General features: G+C 35.5%; 1 protein-coding gene across 1 annotated transcript in view; it reads right to left on the minus strand.

The window, feature by feature from the left end:
• UBR3 (ubiquitin protein ligase E3 component n-recognin 3) overlaps positions 1-19888 on the minus strand; it is a 227572-nt gene that overhangs the window by 164653 nt on the left and 43031 nt on the right. The window contains exons 3-5 of the mRNA XM_072811042.1: positions 19446-19604; positions 13128-13271; positions 12544-12593 (exon numbers count right to left, since the gene is read on the minus strand). Of these exons, the coding sequence (XP_072667143.1) occupies positions 12544-12593; positions 13128-13271; positions 19446-19604 (353 nt within the window). The remainder of the gene's footprint in view (positions 1-12543; positions 12594-13127; positions 13272-19445; positions 19605-19888) is intronic.

Genomic DNA, 19888 nt, shown 5'->3' on the forward strand with positions numbered 1-19888 from the left:
CTACCCCATTATCCTAGTTCTTCTGAACTAGGAAAGACTGAATAGGATTCCCAAACCTCCATGTTATACTGACATCTTTTTCCTATTTTCCAAATATCTATGAGCCAAATGATATTACAAAGATATGTGTGGTAGTATTCTGTATACAGTCTGTTGTACTAGCAATGGTGTTGTGCAGGTGTGGCAGTTAGAACTGTGGTACAAATTCCCAGGTATTTTCTCAATTACAGCCCATCAGATCTCCAAAGCAGAAAAGCAGCCTCGGCTTCATGCCGTTTTATCTATTGGTATGGCTTCCTTGGCCTACACACCACAGCCTTCACTTCAGGTTTCTGTCAAACCTAGCATCCTTCCTCAGAGCTGGGGTTTTCCAAACATAACACTTAGCTTAGTCAATGAGCATTTCCTCAACCCTTCCATATGCTCTCCCCATGAACCCCCCACCCCCCACCAGTCCTCTCTATCTAACACCTGGCAGTGGTACTAATAGTCAAACTACACTCTCCTCCTCCTCTTCTACCAAGCTCACTTTCTCTAGGAGTAACTCAGCCAAAATGAAATTCTGAGCCTTAAAAGACAAAAAAACAGACACAAGAATATAAAATCATGACATAGAGCCCAGAGGGTTCAAAAGTATGAGATCTAGCTAATAGCCATTTATGAAACTGTTCCCCCAGTCTTGAGAAAAAAGACAAATTTGGAAAAATATTTTATAACCAAGGCTAGGATTATTTCATAATTTTAAATATAAACTTCCTTAAAAAAAAGAGTATCCTAGATCAAGCAATGGTCATGGCATAACAAAGTTCTATAAATTTCCCAACCTTCCAGTCTAAAAAACAAGTAAAATTAACCAAGCAAAGGAGAGGAAAGCCATTCCAAGAAAAGACAGCATGAACAAAAGCACAATGACAGAAGTCTTGAAATAGACCAGGGAGTTGGGCTTCACATCATGGTAGATTATCAAATACAGCTAGGAAGGGAGATTATAGGAAATTGGGAAAATACATACTCTAGTATGTTACTGGTGAGGGTATAGTGGTATAATTTTTCTGAATGGCAATTTATCAATACATGTCAAAAGCCTTTAAGTATATTTATTTATCATTGTAACAGAAGTTTTAGTTACAGGAATTTATCCTAAAGAAACAGACAAGTGAATAAGGACTATATGCACAATTATTTATCACAATGTTATTTATAATAGCAAAATAAAAGAATCTCTGGCTTCCAACAGCAGAGGAATAAGTAAACAAATTATAGCATACCTCTACTCAAAGAAAAACAATGCTAGAGCTCTATTGTCATTGTGACCAGGTATTTCTTCAAAAAAAACATTAAAAACGAGCTGAGTGAAGTAAGTCAGTCGGAGAAGGACAAACATTATATGTTCTCATTCATTCGGGGAATATAAATAATAGTGAAAGGGAATATAAGGGAAGGGAGAAGAAATGTGTGGGAAATATCAGAAAGGGAGACAGAACGTAAAGACTGCTAACTCTGGGAAACGAACTAGGGGTGGTAGAAGGGGAGGAGGGCGGGGGGTAGGAGTGAATGGGTGACGGGCACTGGGGGTTATTCTGTATGTTAGTAAATCGAACACCAATAAAAAATAAATTAAAAATTAAAAAAAAAATGAAAAAAGCATGCTATATAGAATAGCATAAAAAGTATGAAACCATTTAAGTATTGATAATATACACATAAAAACTGTTAAAATATATTCCTTATAATGTTCAAAACTGGCATTAGTGAGAAAAGCAGGTTATGGAATAGCACGTATAACATGAAACCATTAAAATATACTACATATAAAATCTCTTAGAATATAGATGTTTACAATAAGCCACCTCTAAGTGATAGATATATAATTTTATGTTTTTGTTAATATTTATTTTCTATTTATTCAACAATGAATATGGATTATAGTTTTAAGTTAATAAATAAATGTTAAATACAGTTCTGATTTCCAATCCTGTGACAATCTGCTCAAGACAACTCATTACCGTGTTATCTATTACAAGTCCCAGATTTTTATCTTGAGAAAAAACACCACTTTTAACAACCAGAAGGACTCCCAGTGGTGGGAATTTAAGAATTAAAGAGGATAAAAATACAGTTATCATGACCACAATACCACACCTGAGCCGAAATCCCTAACAGTAAGTTGTAGTTCTTCCCTATTTATCCACGAAGAAGCTGTATAGAACCTTGGGAGAAAATCATAGTCCAAAGGACAAGGAAGGAAATAAATCAAGTACAACTTCAATCCAGACAGCATTTGTGCAGCCCAGAGAAATACTTTAATCTGTAGGCAGGGAACTAGACACACTGCTACATGTGTTTCAGGCACAAAATATGTATAGTGTCCAAAATGAGATTATTGATAAGATCCCAAAAACCTAGATTCGAATTCCCAGTCTGCAAAATTTATAGATGGTTTCTCAGACAAATTAACCTTTCTTATATTCTTTAATGAACTTACTAGACAGAAGAAAAAAATGTTAGCTTCATAAAAAGAAGTCAGGTAAATTCACAGATGGTTAAAATAATACTCAAAGGCTGTTAATACGGAATACACAAGGCTAAAAAGAATATTTAACATATCAGGTTATAAAAACAAAATCCAAAGAAAATCTTGAAGACCAGAATAATAAAATGAAACAAAGATTTAAGTAAACTGCTATAATCTGAGATTGTTTACTTTAAACCAACTTTACAAGTACAAAGCAGAGAGGAACTTCTAACTTGTCAACTGTTCAATGCTGGGGGAGTGGGAGGGTCAAAACCTAGGCATTTCATTTTTGACCACAGGGTTCCTGCCAACCATCCGCATAGCTGCTAAAAGGCTAACAAAAAACTTGGACCTTGACAGTCTGCTTCTCAAAAGATAGCCCATGTCTGTGTATTGAATCAGATCAGACATTTAAAAGGCAGTGAACAGATGAAAAGGCATGTACAGCAGAGAATATTAAATAACTAAAGCTAAATATTTAAGAGGTGTCTTATGGAAGCAAAAATAAAAATCTTTCAGGTGGCTCAGTCGGTTAAGCATCTGCCTTTAGCTCAGGTCAATATCTCAGGATCCTAGGATGGAGCCCTGTGTCTGGCTTCCTGCTCAGTGGGGAGTGTGCTGCTCCCTTCCCCCTACCTTCCCCCCTGGTGTATGCATGCACTCTTTCTAATAAATAAATACATCTTTAAAAATAAATATAAATTTGGGATGCCTCGCGTGGTTCAGTGGTTGAGTGACTGCCTTCGGCTCAGATCATGATCCCGGGGTCCAGGGATGGAATCCTGCATCAGGTTCCCTGCAGGGAGCCTGCTTCTCCCTCTGTCTATGTCTCTGCCTCTCTCTCTCTCTTTGTATCTCTCATGAAAAAATAAATAAAATTTTTTAAATAAATAAATCTCTTAATAAATCTTTCTAAAGAAAAAAATAAGAAATGGGTGAAAATTACAATATTTTACATAGCATTAAGAAGAATGTCCTATTAGAGCTATCAAACAAAAGAACAAGTTGCCTCAGAAACTAGGTAAATTCCCTATTGTTCGAAGTGTTTATGAAAAGGCTTACCAACTGTCAGAAATACTGTAAAATCAATTCTTGCACTGGAAAAGAAATACATTAGACATTTCTAAGACCCTCCTGCCAAAAGTTTCTATGATTCCCTACCCCATTCTTAACCATTAATATAATTTATAATTAGAATTAAGTCTTATACCTCCAAAAATAAAACTAACTTTTCCTTTATCCTTGATTTATGAAAAGCAACTGTAACTTCTAATTTCAATAATGGCTGAAGGTAAATGTTTCTTTTTTATCCTTTTTTCTATTTTTCAATTTTTGCACAATGGACATTCATATTTTTACAGTTTCACATAGGGAAAAGTGTCTTAAATGTTTCATTTGTATTAACAGCTAAGTACATCAGTGTCACAGAAATTAATGACACACAGATAAATGGACATTGGTATGGTAATGGCCATAGTGAATATAATCTTTTCTTAAAAAGTTATATTGATTTAAAAGATCCTATTTCGGGGATCCCTGGGTGGCTCAGCGGCTCAGCGGTTTAGCGCCTGCCTTTGACCAGGGCGCGATCCTGGAGTCCCACGTCGGGCTCCCAGCATGGAGTCTGCTTCTCCCTCTGCCTGTGTCTCTGCCTCTCTCTCTCTCTCTCTCTCTCTCCATGTCTATCATAAATAAATAAATAAATCTTTTAAAAAAAAATCCTATTTCTCTAATTAGAAAAATATACATATAATACTAGAGATAATTTTCTTTTGAACTACCTGATGGTTATAAATAAATCTAAACAAAAAATTAATATAAATATATATTATATTATATATAATATATATATTATTATATATATTATATAATATATAACTATAAATCTGAAAATACTTTGTAAAGTATTTACAAAGTGCTTATTTTCTTTTTGGTTCCATACAACACAAACAACATTTTCTACTCCTATTTCATATGAGCTATACAAAAAAAGAATAAGAAGTAGTAGTATGAAGAATGTCATGTGTATAAATAGCACTGCTGAGTACATAATGTACTAGGGACAGTGAGGACAAATATCTGACACAACTTGTATGAATAAAATTAAGCAGACTGCAGTATGTGCCCTCATTCAAATAAAACTCTTTACAAATAGAAATCTTGTTTTTATAGTTTCAAATCTATTTCTTCTTTTTTAAAACAAAGTGAAAGAATAGATTACCTCTAGGGTCTCTCCAATTCTAAATTCTTACAACATTTTTTAATTGTTATAATCACTTCTCTACAGTAGTAATTAAGATGTAACGGCCCTCTTCTCATCCTTTTTATATCATTTGTTAAATTATAAGAATGAAATCACAGGGGTATCTGGGTGGCTCAGTTGGTTAAGTGTCTGCCTTCAGCTCAGGTCACGATCCCAGGGTCCTGAGATCTAGCCCTATATCAGGCTCCCTGCTCAGCAGAGGGCCTGTTCTTCCTCTCCCTCTGCTATTCCCCCGACTTGTGTGCATTCTCTCTTTCAAATAAATAAAAAAAAAAATTTTTTTAAGAAAAAAAAAAAGAAATCATGAAAAGAGTTAGCTCAATAATCCCATGGGCCTGTAGGGTAAGGGTGTAGAAACTACCATCCTTAACCATACCCAGGTTTTCATTAAATTTCAAATATTAATACTAAAAGCAAACATACTATTTGTGCCTATAGTTGCAAAAATATAAAAAGTTATAAAAATATCAATACAGCTTTAAAAGCCTTAATGACATTTTTAAATGGCATAAATATATATTTATTCAAGAACATCTACATCTAGGTACTCTTCTATCATTCTCTATCTTATCCCTTCATCAACTTTCTCCTTTACAGAGTTAAAAAGAAAGTTCAAAAGGTAAAGATCAACTTTAAAAAAAAAAAAATCTTGGGATGCCTGGGTGGCTCAGCGGTTGAGCATCTGCCTTTGGCTCAGGGTGTGATCATGGAGTCCCGGGATTGAGTCCCACATCAGGATTCCTGCATGGAGCCTGCTCCTCCCTCTGCCTGTCTCTGCCTCTCTCTCTCTCTCTCATGAATAAATATTTTTTTAAAAAATCTTACATCTGAAATTTAAGTTTTCATTTTCTTCATGTACAATAGTAACTATTACATTTAAGGAAAACTCTAATTTTAATTAAAACCCTACAACAGCCATTTCTGATTGCAGTGCTATTTCATTGTCATGTGATAGTTTTTCCAACCAAAAAAATGTCACTAAATAGCTGGAAAAATTTATCATCAATTGTTGTTATGTTAGTTAGCTATAATCACTAGTCATCGTTTTGGGTATCAGGTGAATCCAGGAAAAACAATGGCAAAGGCCACATCTTGGTTATAGAAGTTTTAAAATTTGTTTACAAATTGTCACTCCTCCTTCTAGAGGTGGGGATCTATGTCCTCTCCCACTGAATCTGCACCCACCTTCACAATTCACAAGGAATAAAATGCAGTTGGAAGTGACACTATGTAACTTCTAAGGACAGCTCAAAAAAGACTCTCCAGTTTCTGTTCTCCAACAGTCAATCTGCAAGAGCCAGTAACTATGCAACAACTTGAGACCACCATACTGGAGAAGCCACCTGTAGTTACTCTGGTCAAAAGCCAGATGAGCTCTTGTGGACAGTAAGCAATCAACAATCAGTACTGTCAGTAAGCCACCTTAAATTTCCACCTCAGCTGAGCCTTAGAGGACTGCAGTGGCAGCCAAAGACTAACTAGAACTGCATGAAGGTACCCAAGTGAGAAATGCCCAGCTGTGGGCCCCAAATTCCTAAATCATAAAGTTGTGAGAATAAAAAGGTAATTTTAAAGAACAAAGCTTAGGACCATTGCACTGCACAGCAATAGTAATAAACACTTATTCCCTTTACAGAAAGCACTCTAAACCAACAAGGTAAGAGACCTAGTGTCCATTTCCCACTCTACCACAAAGTAGTAAATGAAATTTACTAGCTTGAGTGATCCTGTTATTTCCATGGAATTCAGCTTCTTCACCTGGAAATTTGGCAAAATGAAATTTAAGGTCTGTCTTAGGTGCTCGCTTCGGCAGCACATATACTAAGGTCTGTCTTAGCTCTAGTATTCATAATTTTTAAAACCTTCAAGTTGCTTCCTCCTAATTCTCGTATTTGTTTTTGTTGTAGTATGTAATTTTTCTATTTCTAACTCAAGATTTCGAAAATGTGTTCACAACCAAAAAGCTGGGGTGCCTGGGTGCCTTAGTTAGTTAGGCATCTGTGTTCAGCTCAGGTCATGAACCCAGGGTCTGGGGATCAAGCCCTGAAGTTGGGCTCCCTGCTCAGTGGAGAGCCTGCTTCTCCATCTCCCTCTGCCCCTGCCTCCACCTCGTGTTGGGGTGCGCATTATCTTAAATAAATAAAATCTTAAAAAAACAAACAAAAAAAAGCAAAGACCTAGTGGTACACAAATCAATAAATCATAAATGAATATGTTTTTGTATAAAAAAAATATGATCACAATCTTAAAACAGAAAATTTCCTTTATCACTAAAACCCTTCTATGATTAGCCCTAGGTAATGGCCATTTTTATTTTTATGTTTTTACTTTTATACTTTTCCATACTTTCATTTTTATACTTTTCCATACTTTTTTTATATCTTTGCATATTTTTATATTTTCAATACTTTTCATTTTAAATGTATGTGATTTTTAAAACCAGAAAGAAATTTTATAATCTATTAAAATTCAAGATATGCATACTGTGACCTAGCAATTCCACATCTTAGAGAACTATTTGCACATATACACAAATAGAAATGTAAGCACTGAACCTTCAATTAAAAAAAACCCTGCAAATTAAGGAAATGATTAGGTAAATTGGAGTTTAATTCATATTTCAGAATACTATACAGCAAATGGAAAGAAAAAAGTATTGACAAAGATGGATCCGCACAACACATTATGGAGTAAATAAAAGAACATAAAATGGCATAATATTCTTTATTCACAAATACACACATACACACAACACTTTTGTATAAACACATAGTTATTTAACTCCACAGAAGAGGGTCTATCAAGGACATCGAAACTATTAACTGTAGTTACCCAGAGAAGAGCTGGTGTTAAGGAGAGCAGAGAGAGGATTTTTATTTTATCTGAATTATCTGGCAAAACAACTACAGTGTATTTGTGCATTACTTAGGTAATATTTCAATTAAATTTTTAAAAATAAACTTCATTGTTTTAAAACATGTTTTAGTAAACTATTTCCTCTGGAAAGATGAGTAGAAATATGTAGAATATGACCCACAATAGCTCAAAAACTCAAATATCTCAATCACTCCCATATAAAGTACTAAGAGAAAAACACTTATGCAGTCTAATCTGTGTCTAGGGACACCTGGGTGGCTCAGCGGTTGAGCGCCTTCCTTCAGCCCAGGTCGTGATCCCGGAGTCCTGGGATCGAGTCCCACATCAGGCCCCTGCATGGAGCCTGCTTCTCCCTCTGCCTGTGTCTCTGCCTCTCTCTCTTCATGTCTCTCATGAATAAATAAATAAATACTTTAAAAATAATAATAATAATAATCTGTGTCTAATCCATTATATGTACATTATATATTATCCCATTTAATCCTAACAGAATTATCATCATTTTTCCATGAGAAAATAGATTTTCATAAGTTAAATAACCTGGCAAAAAACACAGCAATATTATGAGACAAAATTCAAACTGAGGTCTGACTAACTCTAAAAAGCTCAAGTTTCTCTTTAAGACAAACTAAAATTGGGGCGCCTGGGTAGCTCCGCTCCGTTGGTTAAGCACCTGCCTTCGGCTCAGGTCATGATCCCAGAGTCCTGGACTGAGCTCCATGTTGAACCCTGTGCTGAGTCCCCTGCTCAGTAGGGAGCTTGAGTCTCTGTGCCCCTCCACTCATGATCTCTCACTCTCTTGCTCTCTCTCTCAAATAAGTAAAATCTTAAAAAAAAAAAAAACTAAAGTAGGTATCCCTTCAAACGACTTCTTGTTTAGCTCTACTTAAAGTAGAGCTAAACAACTCTACTTCAAATTCTTAAGTAGAATTAAGAAATTCTTAAGTTTTCAAACACCCCAACGACCCCATTTTTATTCCAACTAGAAAACATAACAAATCTATAAATTATAAAAAGTACCTTTAAATATATTAAATATATTAAAATTTTAATTATAAAATGATTTTAAAAATCAAAGAGCAATCTATTTTTAAATACGTTAAGTTAAATATGTATCACATGCCCTAACAATAATTCTCAGCTACTCTCAAAAAATGATGTATTTTGAGGATAAATGAAGTATTTTAAACTTGTCACCATCAAAAAGTTTGTAAGATGATATTCACACTGAGACATACTCATAATTAAGGAACAATTTTTTTTAAATAATTTTTATTTATTTATGATAGTCACAGAGAGAGAGAGAGACAGGCAGAGACATAGGCAGAGGGAGAAGCAGGCTCCATGCACCACCGGTAGCCTGTTGTGGGATTCGATCCCGGGTCTCCAGGATCATGCCCTGGGCCAAAGGCAGGCGCCAAACCGCTGCGCCACCCAGCGATCCCGGAACAAATTATTATAAAAAATATTATATACAAAAGTTGCTGAAACAAAGAATCCAAGAGGAAGGAACAGAACAAAAAAAACCTAAGAAAGATTAAAAGCAACAGTAATGAACAAAGAAAACGTATTTCTTTTTTTCTTTAAGATTTTATTTATTAGACAGAGAGCACAAGCAGGGAGAGCAGCTGACAGAGGGAGAGGGAGAAGTAGGCTCCCTGTGGAGCAAGGAGCCCAAAGAGGGCTCAATCTCAGGACACTGGGATCATGACCTGAGATGTTTAACCGACTCAGCCACCCAAACGCCCCAGAAAAGCCATATTTATCTTTTTTTAATTTTTATTTATTTATGATAGTCACACACAGAGAGAGAGAGAGGCAGAGACACAGGCAGAGGGAGAAGCAGGCTCCATGCACCGGGAGCCCGACGTGGGATTCGATCCCGGGTCTCCAGGATCACGCCCTGGGCCAAAGGCAGGCGCCAAACTGCTGCGCCACCCAGGGATCCCAGAAAAGCCATATTTAAAATCCTCTGATATCCACACAGAAATTACTTCTCTCCCACACACACAAAAGGATTTCCTTCTAGGCATGCTGAGTGGTTCAATCAGTTAAGCATCCAACTCTTGGTTTCAGCTCAGGTCATGATCTCAGGGTCATAAGAGTGAACCTCTCATCAGGCTCTGCGCGCTCAGCACAGAGTGTGCTCAAGATTCTCTCTCTCCCCCTCTCCCACTACCCCCTCCTGCCCAGCTCACTCTCTAAATTAATTAATTAAATCATTTAAAGAAAAAAGAAAAAAAAAAAAAAAGGATTTCCTTCTAGCACCCTACCATAAAATCCCCAGCAATTTAAAAGGTAATCCGGGGAGTTTAGGCCAAGACAAAAATGACTATTGGTTCTTTCCTAGACAGAGGAGAAAGCATTTATGTTGAAGATCAGCTTTCTAAATGCCCAGAAATCAGATTCAACTCATGACAATAAAGTAAAATTGTTATCACAGCTATTAGATGCATAATGCTAAGTATGCTAAAATAATATGAAGGTTTTAACCTACCACAGAAATATAAACAAACATAACTATAGATTTTTATTGTTCTAGATCACATCAAGATGTTTATTTTTTTCTAATCTTCTATAACATCACTAAACCATTTCATTATAAAATCATTTTCTAAGTTTTTACTGACAACAGATACAAGGCTCCTTTCCTGTCTGGCTGGCTTTAAACAAAAAAATATGCCTGTGCACCCACTCATATTCAACGTCTAAGTGTTCCCAGATCTTGCCTTGTGAGAGGCAATTCTGCTTCCCCACAAAATGCCCTTAAGGAAAGCAGAATAGGGGTGCCTGGGTGGTTCAGTCAGTTAAGCGACTTGATTTTGGATCAGGTCATGATCTCAGGTTTGTGAGATCGAGCTCTGCGCTGGGCTCTGCAATAAGCATAGAGCTTGGGTAAGATTCTCTTTCTCCCTCTCCCTCTGCCCTCTTCCTCCCAGCCACCCCCCCATCTCACACTTAAAAAACATAATAATGAAAAAAAAAAAAACATAATAATGAAGCAGAATAAGTTATTTAAAACCACATGTCTAGCGGTGTCTGGGTGGCTCAGTTGTTAAGCATTTGACTCTTGATTTCCGCTGAGGTTATGATCTCACAGTCATGAGATTGAACTACGTGTCAGGCTCCTTGCTTGGTGTGGAATCTGCTTGAGATTCTGTCTCTCTCCCTCTATAAAGAAATAAATAAAATCTGAAAAAAAAATGTCTAGGGGCACTCAGGTGGCTCAGACAGTCAAGTGTGCAGCTCTTGATTTCAGCTCAGGTCATGATCTTAGGGTCCTAGGATCGAGCCCCTTGAATACCCCTCCAGGCTCAGTGGGGAGTCAGTCTGCTTAAGGATTCTCTACCCTTCCCCACCACCCAACTCGTTCATGTGTGCATGCTCTCTCTAAAATAAATACATAAATCCTAAAAAAATAAAATAAAACCAGATGTCTATTATTAAATTTCTTCCACTCTGACATATAAAGAATTGGTATTCTTACCTCCATCACTCCCCTCCCCTAGCTTCAAAATGGAATTAATACTATTTTAGTTGAAATAATGAATAATAACATTTATTTGTATTTTTTAAAGTCTATTTTTAAGTCTACTTTAAATACTAACTTTTCCCATTCATCATTATAGCAACATTGTTTGTAACTCTATGAAGTTAAAAAAAACAATAGTTTTAGCTAATCATAGTATTTTTTAATGATTTTAGGTAATTTTATTTTTTTTTAGTAATTTTATTTTTTTAATGATTTTACTTTAATTTATTTAATAGACACATATATGATGTTTACAATATGCCAGGCACTAGTGCTCCAAGTGCTTTCATATATAAATTCATTCAATCCTCACAATAATCCCTGGCAATAATATTATTATTACCTCCATTTTCCAGAAGAGAAAACTGAGGCATGAAGAAACTAAAACGTTTGCCCAAAATCACACTATTAAATGGTACAGGCGCCAGTTTCAAACCCAGGCACTCTAATTCAGAGCCAAAATTGCAAACAGCATATGAAACTTCCTCTCCAGTTTGTTGAAAACTCTTCAAAACTGTTTGTCCAAAAAGAAACTCCAGAAAATGTTGCATTTTGTGGGAGCCTTTTTAGAGGCAAAAAATACTACTAGGAAGTTTAAAATATAAGGCATTCAATCAATTACAAGGCATCAATAACATAAATCATATTTTCAAAAAGAGGATATTTTGCTTTGGTCATGTGATATTATCAAAATGCATTTTCAAAAAAGTTACATTAAAAAAGTATGTTTTAATGTAACAATTTGGTTTTTAAAATTGTAATCATTAAACTTGACAAAAATATGAAATTTACATAAGCATCAAGATTATACACAAATATTTGCAAAATGCAATTCTCCCTTATAGATTGTATACTAATAGAATTAGGAATGCTATAAAGGATTTATCAGAAATATTTAATAAACATTACTATTTGTCTAACAAATATTATAAAAGTTGAAATTTCAAACTGACAGTCTACTTCCCAGTACATTGCTTTTTTAAGTAAGGTATAACATGTAAGGTAAAACTTACATTATGAGATTGGAAAAGCAGTTACCTTTTATATTCTTTTAATACATTGTTCCAGACTTAGCTAAATTTCTTAAAACAATTTCATTGAATATATGAGGATTTGGGTCAATGTGGAGATATCTTCCTAGGAAAGATCTCTATCTCCCAGAAGAAAGAGATAAATTATAAAGAAGTAGTAAAAATCTAGTAACTGTACTCCTGGATGGCTAAGTTATTCCACTGTAGGCTTCAGTGTCTTTGTCTCCAAAATGAGGAACTTAAACTAAATTAATATCCACAAATCTGTAAAGTTCTAAAACTTTTAAAATCTATTTTCAAAAAGTTTTAAAATTTTAAATCTCACCTCATCTGAAGAATCTAGTTGTCCCAAAGTTCCTGTTGCACCTGCAAATCCTTTAGAAAGGGAAAAAAAAAAGTTTCCTTCATAATTGTTACATATTGCCTTACTTTAAAACCATTTTGAGACATAAACAAAAAGCCAAGTTTTGTTTTTAAAACAACTCATTCCAACAGTTATCTTGGCCGAGTTCAACATTTATCTAATAAATTCAGGCCTAATAGGTTTATACTTCAGAGGAAATCTCTAGTGAAAATCTAAATTCAATCATCCCAAATGGTATTTCAGACAGATTTCTTTCTTTTCAGTTTTAAACCATGGCTGCCTAAAATATTGAGATACTAAAGTTTTGGGCTACTCTTAAATACCAATTTTTTCACAAGATAGAAATAGAACCTTAATAAACTAACTGAATTCCATTTAAGAAAAATGCATTCTCTTCTTTGGCCAATCTATTCTTTCTTGCTTCTACATTTTTATTACTTTCCTTACAAAGATTGACACAGTATTTAAATTTCTTCAATAGTAAGTTTGAGGTCTTTTTGTTTTATTACAGAAAAGTTACCACTGTTCAAATTAAATACACAAACCTTGAACTGCCAGAGTGCTAGTGCCAGCTGATGGCTCCTGTATGCCATATACAAGTTTATCCTCAGGATATGTAAGTCCAGAGCTCTTCAAAGCTATAAGGTACTTTTCATGACTTTTCTTTGCACAAGCATTTTCTCCAAGACCTAATATTTAAAGCAAATTTAAAATCAGAAAAAATATTCCACTGAAAATATAAGTAAAGCAATCTCAGTAATTAATATATATATGTATTTTTATATAAGTATTACATATTTATATATAAAATAGCTATATGTATATATAAAGAAGTCATTTGATACATATTTTTATATATTATATAAATTTTATATGTACAAAATAATTATATATTTTATATTTTATATACATGAGCTTATACTTTGTCATATATTTTAACATATATATATAATATAGTTGAATATTCTAATGGCAGTAGAGCCCCAAAATAAATATAAAACAGCATCAGACAATATTGCAGAGCATGTTTATAATGAATAATAAAATCTACTAGGTAAGTGAATATCTAAAATATGTCAGAGATTACATGCAAGTCACAGGAGGTACAGAACTTAATAATAGTATGATTCCTGGCTTCAAGAAACTTGAAAACTCATGGTAGAGAAAGGCAGATAATATGGTAAAAGGCAGTTGTATAGCAGACGTCACCATTTGGTTTGACAATCTGTGCTCTCATAACACTATGCAGGTAAACTTCCCCAAAGCAAAGTACTTAGGAAAGGCTTCCTGGATAAAATAATGCCTGAGTGGAATTTTCAAATATTATAACTGAGATTACTCTTAATTCCTGATTTATCAAACTTTTCCCATCACATTTAAAGAATTAAAAGCATAATTTTACAAGGGGCTCCCTGCATGGAGCCTGCTTCTCCCTCTGCCTGCGTCTCTGCCTGTCTCTGTGTCTCATGAATAAATAAAATTTTTTTAAAAAGCTTAGGTTCCAGAATTACATACTCCTAAACTTTCACTTAGCATTGCAGCTTTTTAATTATTGCCAATTTTTGTTTTCTTTTTTAATACATTTATGGAGAAGAGAATAATAGTAAAAGAAATATTACTATTTATTTTGAGAATTCTTTAAAAATAAAAACTATTCTGACTGAAAGCCAAATTCCAATGGCATTTGATACCTCCTAGGCCAATTACATATCTTAAATTAAGGTCTCAAGCTCTCTGATTATAAAAATATATAAATGAGCTTCTTTAGTATTTGTTGAGTTTTTCTGTACTTCCTCTCTTTGCTAGTCTAATAATTGCAACAGAACAGCTTGTTTTTTAAATGTCTGTCTCTCCAAACTGGTTTAAAAAAAAAAAAAAGAAAACACTTATTAAACAGTCAGGAATACATCTATCCTTCAATTTAAGTCCAATATTAAAAACAATTACACTTAGTTTAAAAAACAATTACAGGGCAGCCCAGGTGGCTCAGCAGTTTAGCGCCGCCTTCAGCCCAGGGCCTGATCCTGGAGACGGGAATCGAGTCCCACATCAGGCTTCCTGCATGGAGCCTGCTTCTCCCTCTGCCTGTGTCTCTGCTTCTCTCTCTCTCTCTCTCTCTCTCTCTCTCTCTCGGTCTCTCATGAATAAATAAAATCTTTAAAAAAAATAAAATTAAATAAAAAGAAATAAATAAATAAATAAAAATTACACCTTGTTTATAAAAAATACTTTCTAAGCATCCTATATAAAAATGACTAAATGCCTCCTAAATAATAAAAGCCATGTATTTATCTCAATCATGATAGATGAAGTTTATAATACTTTTTAAATAACAAAATATTTTTTATCAACCCTCACAACAAGCCTCAGAAAAATGAATGTATAACAAACATGTATGTTTGGGGGGGGTGCTGGGGCTGTAGGGGCAGAGTGGGAAGGAGAGAAAGAATCTTAAGCAGGCTCCACCCCCAGCACAGAGCCCAACAGGGGGCTCAATCTCACAACCTTGAGATCATGACCTGAGCCAAAATCAAGAGTTGAACCCTTAACTGACTGAGCCATCTAGGTGTCCCTAAAATCACCATTTTTAAAAGTAAAGAAATGGATGCTTACAAACATGGCTAGTCAGTGAATAAGCAAGCAGTAATAAGAAGGGCAGCTAGACTACAAATTTTAAACTTCTGAACCAAAATTTAATGTGATTTCCATCACTAAAAGTCAGCCAAGGATTTCGTTGTGTTGTTTTTTATTTCAAGAAATAATTAAAAAGGAATTGTAGAAATAAGACAATTACCATAAATCACTCCTAAAGTATACGTTCTTATAATAATTAAGAACAACTTGCTGGTTTCTTCCAACCGCTGATTTTCTGAATAAGGTTTGAAGAAACAACAGACCACCAGGTATAATCTGATCTTTCTCCAGCTTTATCACCAAAATTCGAATACCAGTTACCATCATCTTTATCCTAGGCCTCAGTTGAGCTTTTCTGTTCTTGCCCCTTCCAATCTCTTTTTGGCAAAATAGCGAGTCATATTTTTATAACACTTATCTGATCACGTCACTCTTAAGCTTAAAATATTTCGGGATCCCTGGGTGGCTCAGTGGTTTAGCGCCTGCCTTCAGCCCAGGGTGTGATCCTGGAGTCCCGGGATCGAGTCCTACATCGAGCTCCCTACATGGAGCCTGCTTCTCCCTCTGCCTGTGTCTCTGCCTCTCTCTCTCTCTGTGTCTGTCATGAATAAATAAATAAAATCTTTAAAAAAAAAAGAAACGCTTAAAATATTTCCATGACTTCCCAATACATTCAAGATAAGATAGAAGATATAAAATATTACATGGCGGGCAGCCCAGGTGGCTCAGCAGTTTAGCGCCGCCTTCAGCCCAGGGCCTGATCCTGGAGACCTGGGATCGAGTCCCAAGTCAGGCTCCCTGCATAGAGCCTGCTTCTCTCTCTGCCTGTGTCTCTGCCTCGATCTCTCTCTTGCTCTCTCTCTCTCTAATAAATAAATAAAATATTTTTAAAAAAAATATTACATGGCCCATGAAAGCCATGGATCTAGTCTGATGTGGTAACCTTATTTGTGCCACTATCACCCTACATTCATTTTATTTCAACACTACAACTTTTTAAAATCTCTTTAAAAAAAAGTAAGCTCATTCTCACTCATAAATATTTAACATGGAATCTAGGAGGTGTCTAGGTGTGATTGATATTTTTTATATTTATCCTGCTTGGGGTTCCTTAAGCATCTTGCATCTATAAGTCAATGTTTTTCACCCATTTGGAGAATTTTAGTCATGATTTTTTTCAAATGTTTTTTTCTGTCACATTCATAATCTCTTGTCCTCCTGGGATTCCAATCACAGGCATGTTAAATCATCTGGTTCTGACTAACAGATCCCTAAGACTCTGTTGTGTTTTCTGTTTTCTAGATTGAATAACCTATTAACTTTCTTCAAATCCACTAAGTCTTTCTTCTATTCTCTCCAATCTGCTGCTAAGCCTATCCAGTAAATTTTTTCAATTTAATTATTGCACTCAACATGAATTTTCAGTTCTAGAATTTGCTTGTTATTGTTTATATTTCTTTGCTAAGATTCCTTATCTCTTCACTCATTAACATCATATTTACTTTTACTTACTTGAACAGATCCTCCTTTCATTTCTTGAACATATTTATAGTACACGCTTTTTTATTTTATTTTATTTTTTTAGAAAGGGAGACAGTACAGGGGGAGAGGGAGAACGAGAATTTTCAGCAGGCTCCATGCCCAGTATGGAGCCTAACACAGAGCCTAACACAACCCTAGGGATGCCTGCATGGCTCAGCGACTGTCTGCCTTTGTCTCAGGGTGTGATCCTAGAGTCCCAGGATTAAGTCCCACATCAGGCTCCCTCCATGGAACCTGCTTCTCCCTCTGCCTGTGTCTCTGCTTCTCTCTCTCTCTCTCATCTCTCATCTCTCATGAATAAATAAATAAAATCTTAAAAAAAAAAAAAAACCCACAACCCTTAGATCATGACTTTTGTGGAAATCAAAAGTCAGATGTTTAACCAACTGAGCCACCCAGGTGCCCCCATGATAGCTGTTTTAATGTCTTTATCTGCTAAATCCAACATCTGGGTCATTTCAAGGTCAATTTCTATTGACCATCTTATTTCTTGGTTATAGGGTATAATTTCTTATTTTCCTGTATGTTTAGTAGTTTTTATTGTATGCTGAATGTTCTAATATCACATTATAGAAGATTCTGGATTCTATTATCTTCCTTGAAAGAGTATTCATTTTAACTCTAGAAGACCATTCAATTAACAGCCTTGTCACCTAAACACTCACAGAGGTTTGGTAAAGGTTTGTAAAGGGCAGGTCTGTACAGAAGCCTAGTTGGTTAGGCATCTAGCTCTTGATTTTGGCTCAGGTTATGACCTCAGGATTGTCAGATTGAGCCCCATGTCAGGCCCTGCGCTGGGCATGGAGTCAGCCCGGGATTCTGTCTCTCTCTCCCTTTCTCCCTCTCTCTCTCTCCCTTTGTCCCTTCCCCTTGCCTTTCTCTCTCTCTCCTTCCCTAAAAATAAAAATTAAAAAATTAAAAAAATTAGGGCAGGTCTATAGAAAGCCTAAGGTTCTCAAAAGGCCCTCTAAATTGACAGAAATAATCTCTAAACTTTGTCTTAACTAGATGTCTGGGGTATTAACAAGTTGTCTCCAGTCTGGTTAGCTGAAAACTCCAATGTCTCGGAAAAGTGCTTAACCTCTAATATTTCTACTCTGTGTTTAACCCATAGCAGTCACTCTCTAGTAAGCCTGAGTCTCATTCTGTAAATATATATCTGTCCTCAATCAAGCACTTTCAGGGCTCCCCCATAAATCTGCCCCACTACCTTTTCGTATCTACCCCCAACAATTCCAGTTTCCAACTGCTTCAGTTAATCTAAACTGTGATCTCCACCTCCTCAGCTCAGGTAGACCACCACACTGTTTCAGTGCCACCTCTTGTACCACAGGCAGGACGTTATCCCTAGACAGAGATTCTGAGCAATTGTGAGGTTCATCTCATGCCTCTTCTTTTCTCTCAAAGATTTATAGCCTTGTACTGCCTCTTGTCCAATGCCTGATAAGAGCTGCCTCATATTTCTCCAGTTCTATGTTATGACATACAGCCTAGTCCAGCAGTCAAAAGCAGATGTCCTCGACCTTGGATATAACTCCATCCCATTACCACCAACTCCCCTCTCCCTCTAGCTAAATGACTTTCTCTCAACCATCAGGTTTAAGTATCACCTTCCCCATCGGTGAAACCAAGTCTCCCTTTCATAAACACTTTTCCTATCCTTATTCGTATCATTTACTATAAATTATACATGTTTTTTTTTTTGTTTGGGAGTTGTATTAATACCATCCTACTCACTAGACCTTTAGCTTTATAAGGACAGAAATAGGATTGATTACCTGGGTTAGTACTTGCATTCCCTACCCCAAGCTCCAGTACCTAGCACCAAATCAAGCACATAGAACTTAATATTTGTTGAAAAAATAAATGTTGGGCAGCCCAGGTGGCTCAGCGGTTCAGTGCCGCCTTCAGCTCAGGGCATGATCCCAGGGATCCGGGATCGAGTCCCACATCAGGCTCCCTGCATGGAGTCTGCTTCTCCCTCTGCCTGTGTCTGTGTCTCTGCCTCTCTCTCTCTCTCTGTGTCTGTGTCTCTTGTGAATAAATAAATAAAATCTAAAAAAAATTTAAAAAATAAATGTGAGATAGACTATTTCTGAATAACATATGGTTCACAATACACATGAAAATTTCACCACTCTAAAGAAAATACACTTCAATTTTTAAAACATGTTATTCAGGAGCCAACAAAAATAATGCTATTTAAAGTATCTGTTGTACTATAAAATTGAGCTAAACTGAAGAATTTTAAGCTATTTTACATAACAGTACATCATAGACAAACATACTTGACAATTTTATAACTTAAACCCTACATTATTATAAAATCCTATGCCACAACCAAAAAGTATAGAATGCCAAAAATGAAGGCATAGTAGTAGTTTTGCTACTGTTTGAGGAAGGAGAGGTGGAGTAAAATTATGAATATGTCACACCAAATCTTAGCAGAGACTGAATTCTACTGCAAACTCCAAAATAAGTTGATTGTGAAGCCTTAAACTGGTCAATTAGTTTTTCTAGGACTGCTTCTTCATCCGTAAAATAATAAGTACTTTTAATTACCTCCACCTTTAGCACTCTATGAAAAAAAAAATCTACATTTTATTAAGTTTGAAAATACACAATTTCTTATGATTACAGTGACATAAGTAAATTTTAACTTTCTGCTATTCTAATATTTTACTTACCAGAAGTCAGATCTTTGTAGTTTTGTTGGTTTGTCAAAACCTGAGTAAGAACAGACCGCATTGCTCCTCCCATTTTAGTTAGATCTTCTAAAAAGGAAATTTGAGGTTCCAAAAGCTGAAGGACTTTGTTAAGGTCTTTTTCTGATGGTACATCAGCTGCTGAAAAACATGTAATTAACTTCCTCTCAAGTATTTTGTTAAGAATAACAATATTTTATTCTTTTAAAATTGTAGCAACTTGGGTAACAGTATTTTATAATAAAAAAAATTAATATAAGAACTCTGGAGGGATGCCTGAAACTCAGTGGTTGAGCACCTGCCTTTTCAGGGCGTGATTCCAGAGTCCTGGGATCGAGTCCTGAATGGGGCTCCCTAGAGGGAGCCTGCTTCTCCCTCTGCCTGTCTCCGCCTCTCTGTGTCTTTCATGAATAAATAAATAAAAT

Source organism: Canis lupus, chromosome 34, assembly GCF_048164855.1.
Source record: "Canis lupus baileyi chromosome 34, mCanLup2.hap1, whole genome shotgun sequence".
Lineage (NCBI taxonomy): Eukaryota > Metazoa > Chordata > Mammalia > Carnivora > Canidae > Canis > Canis lupus.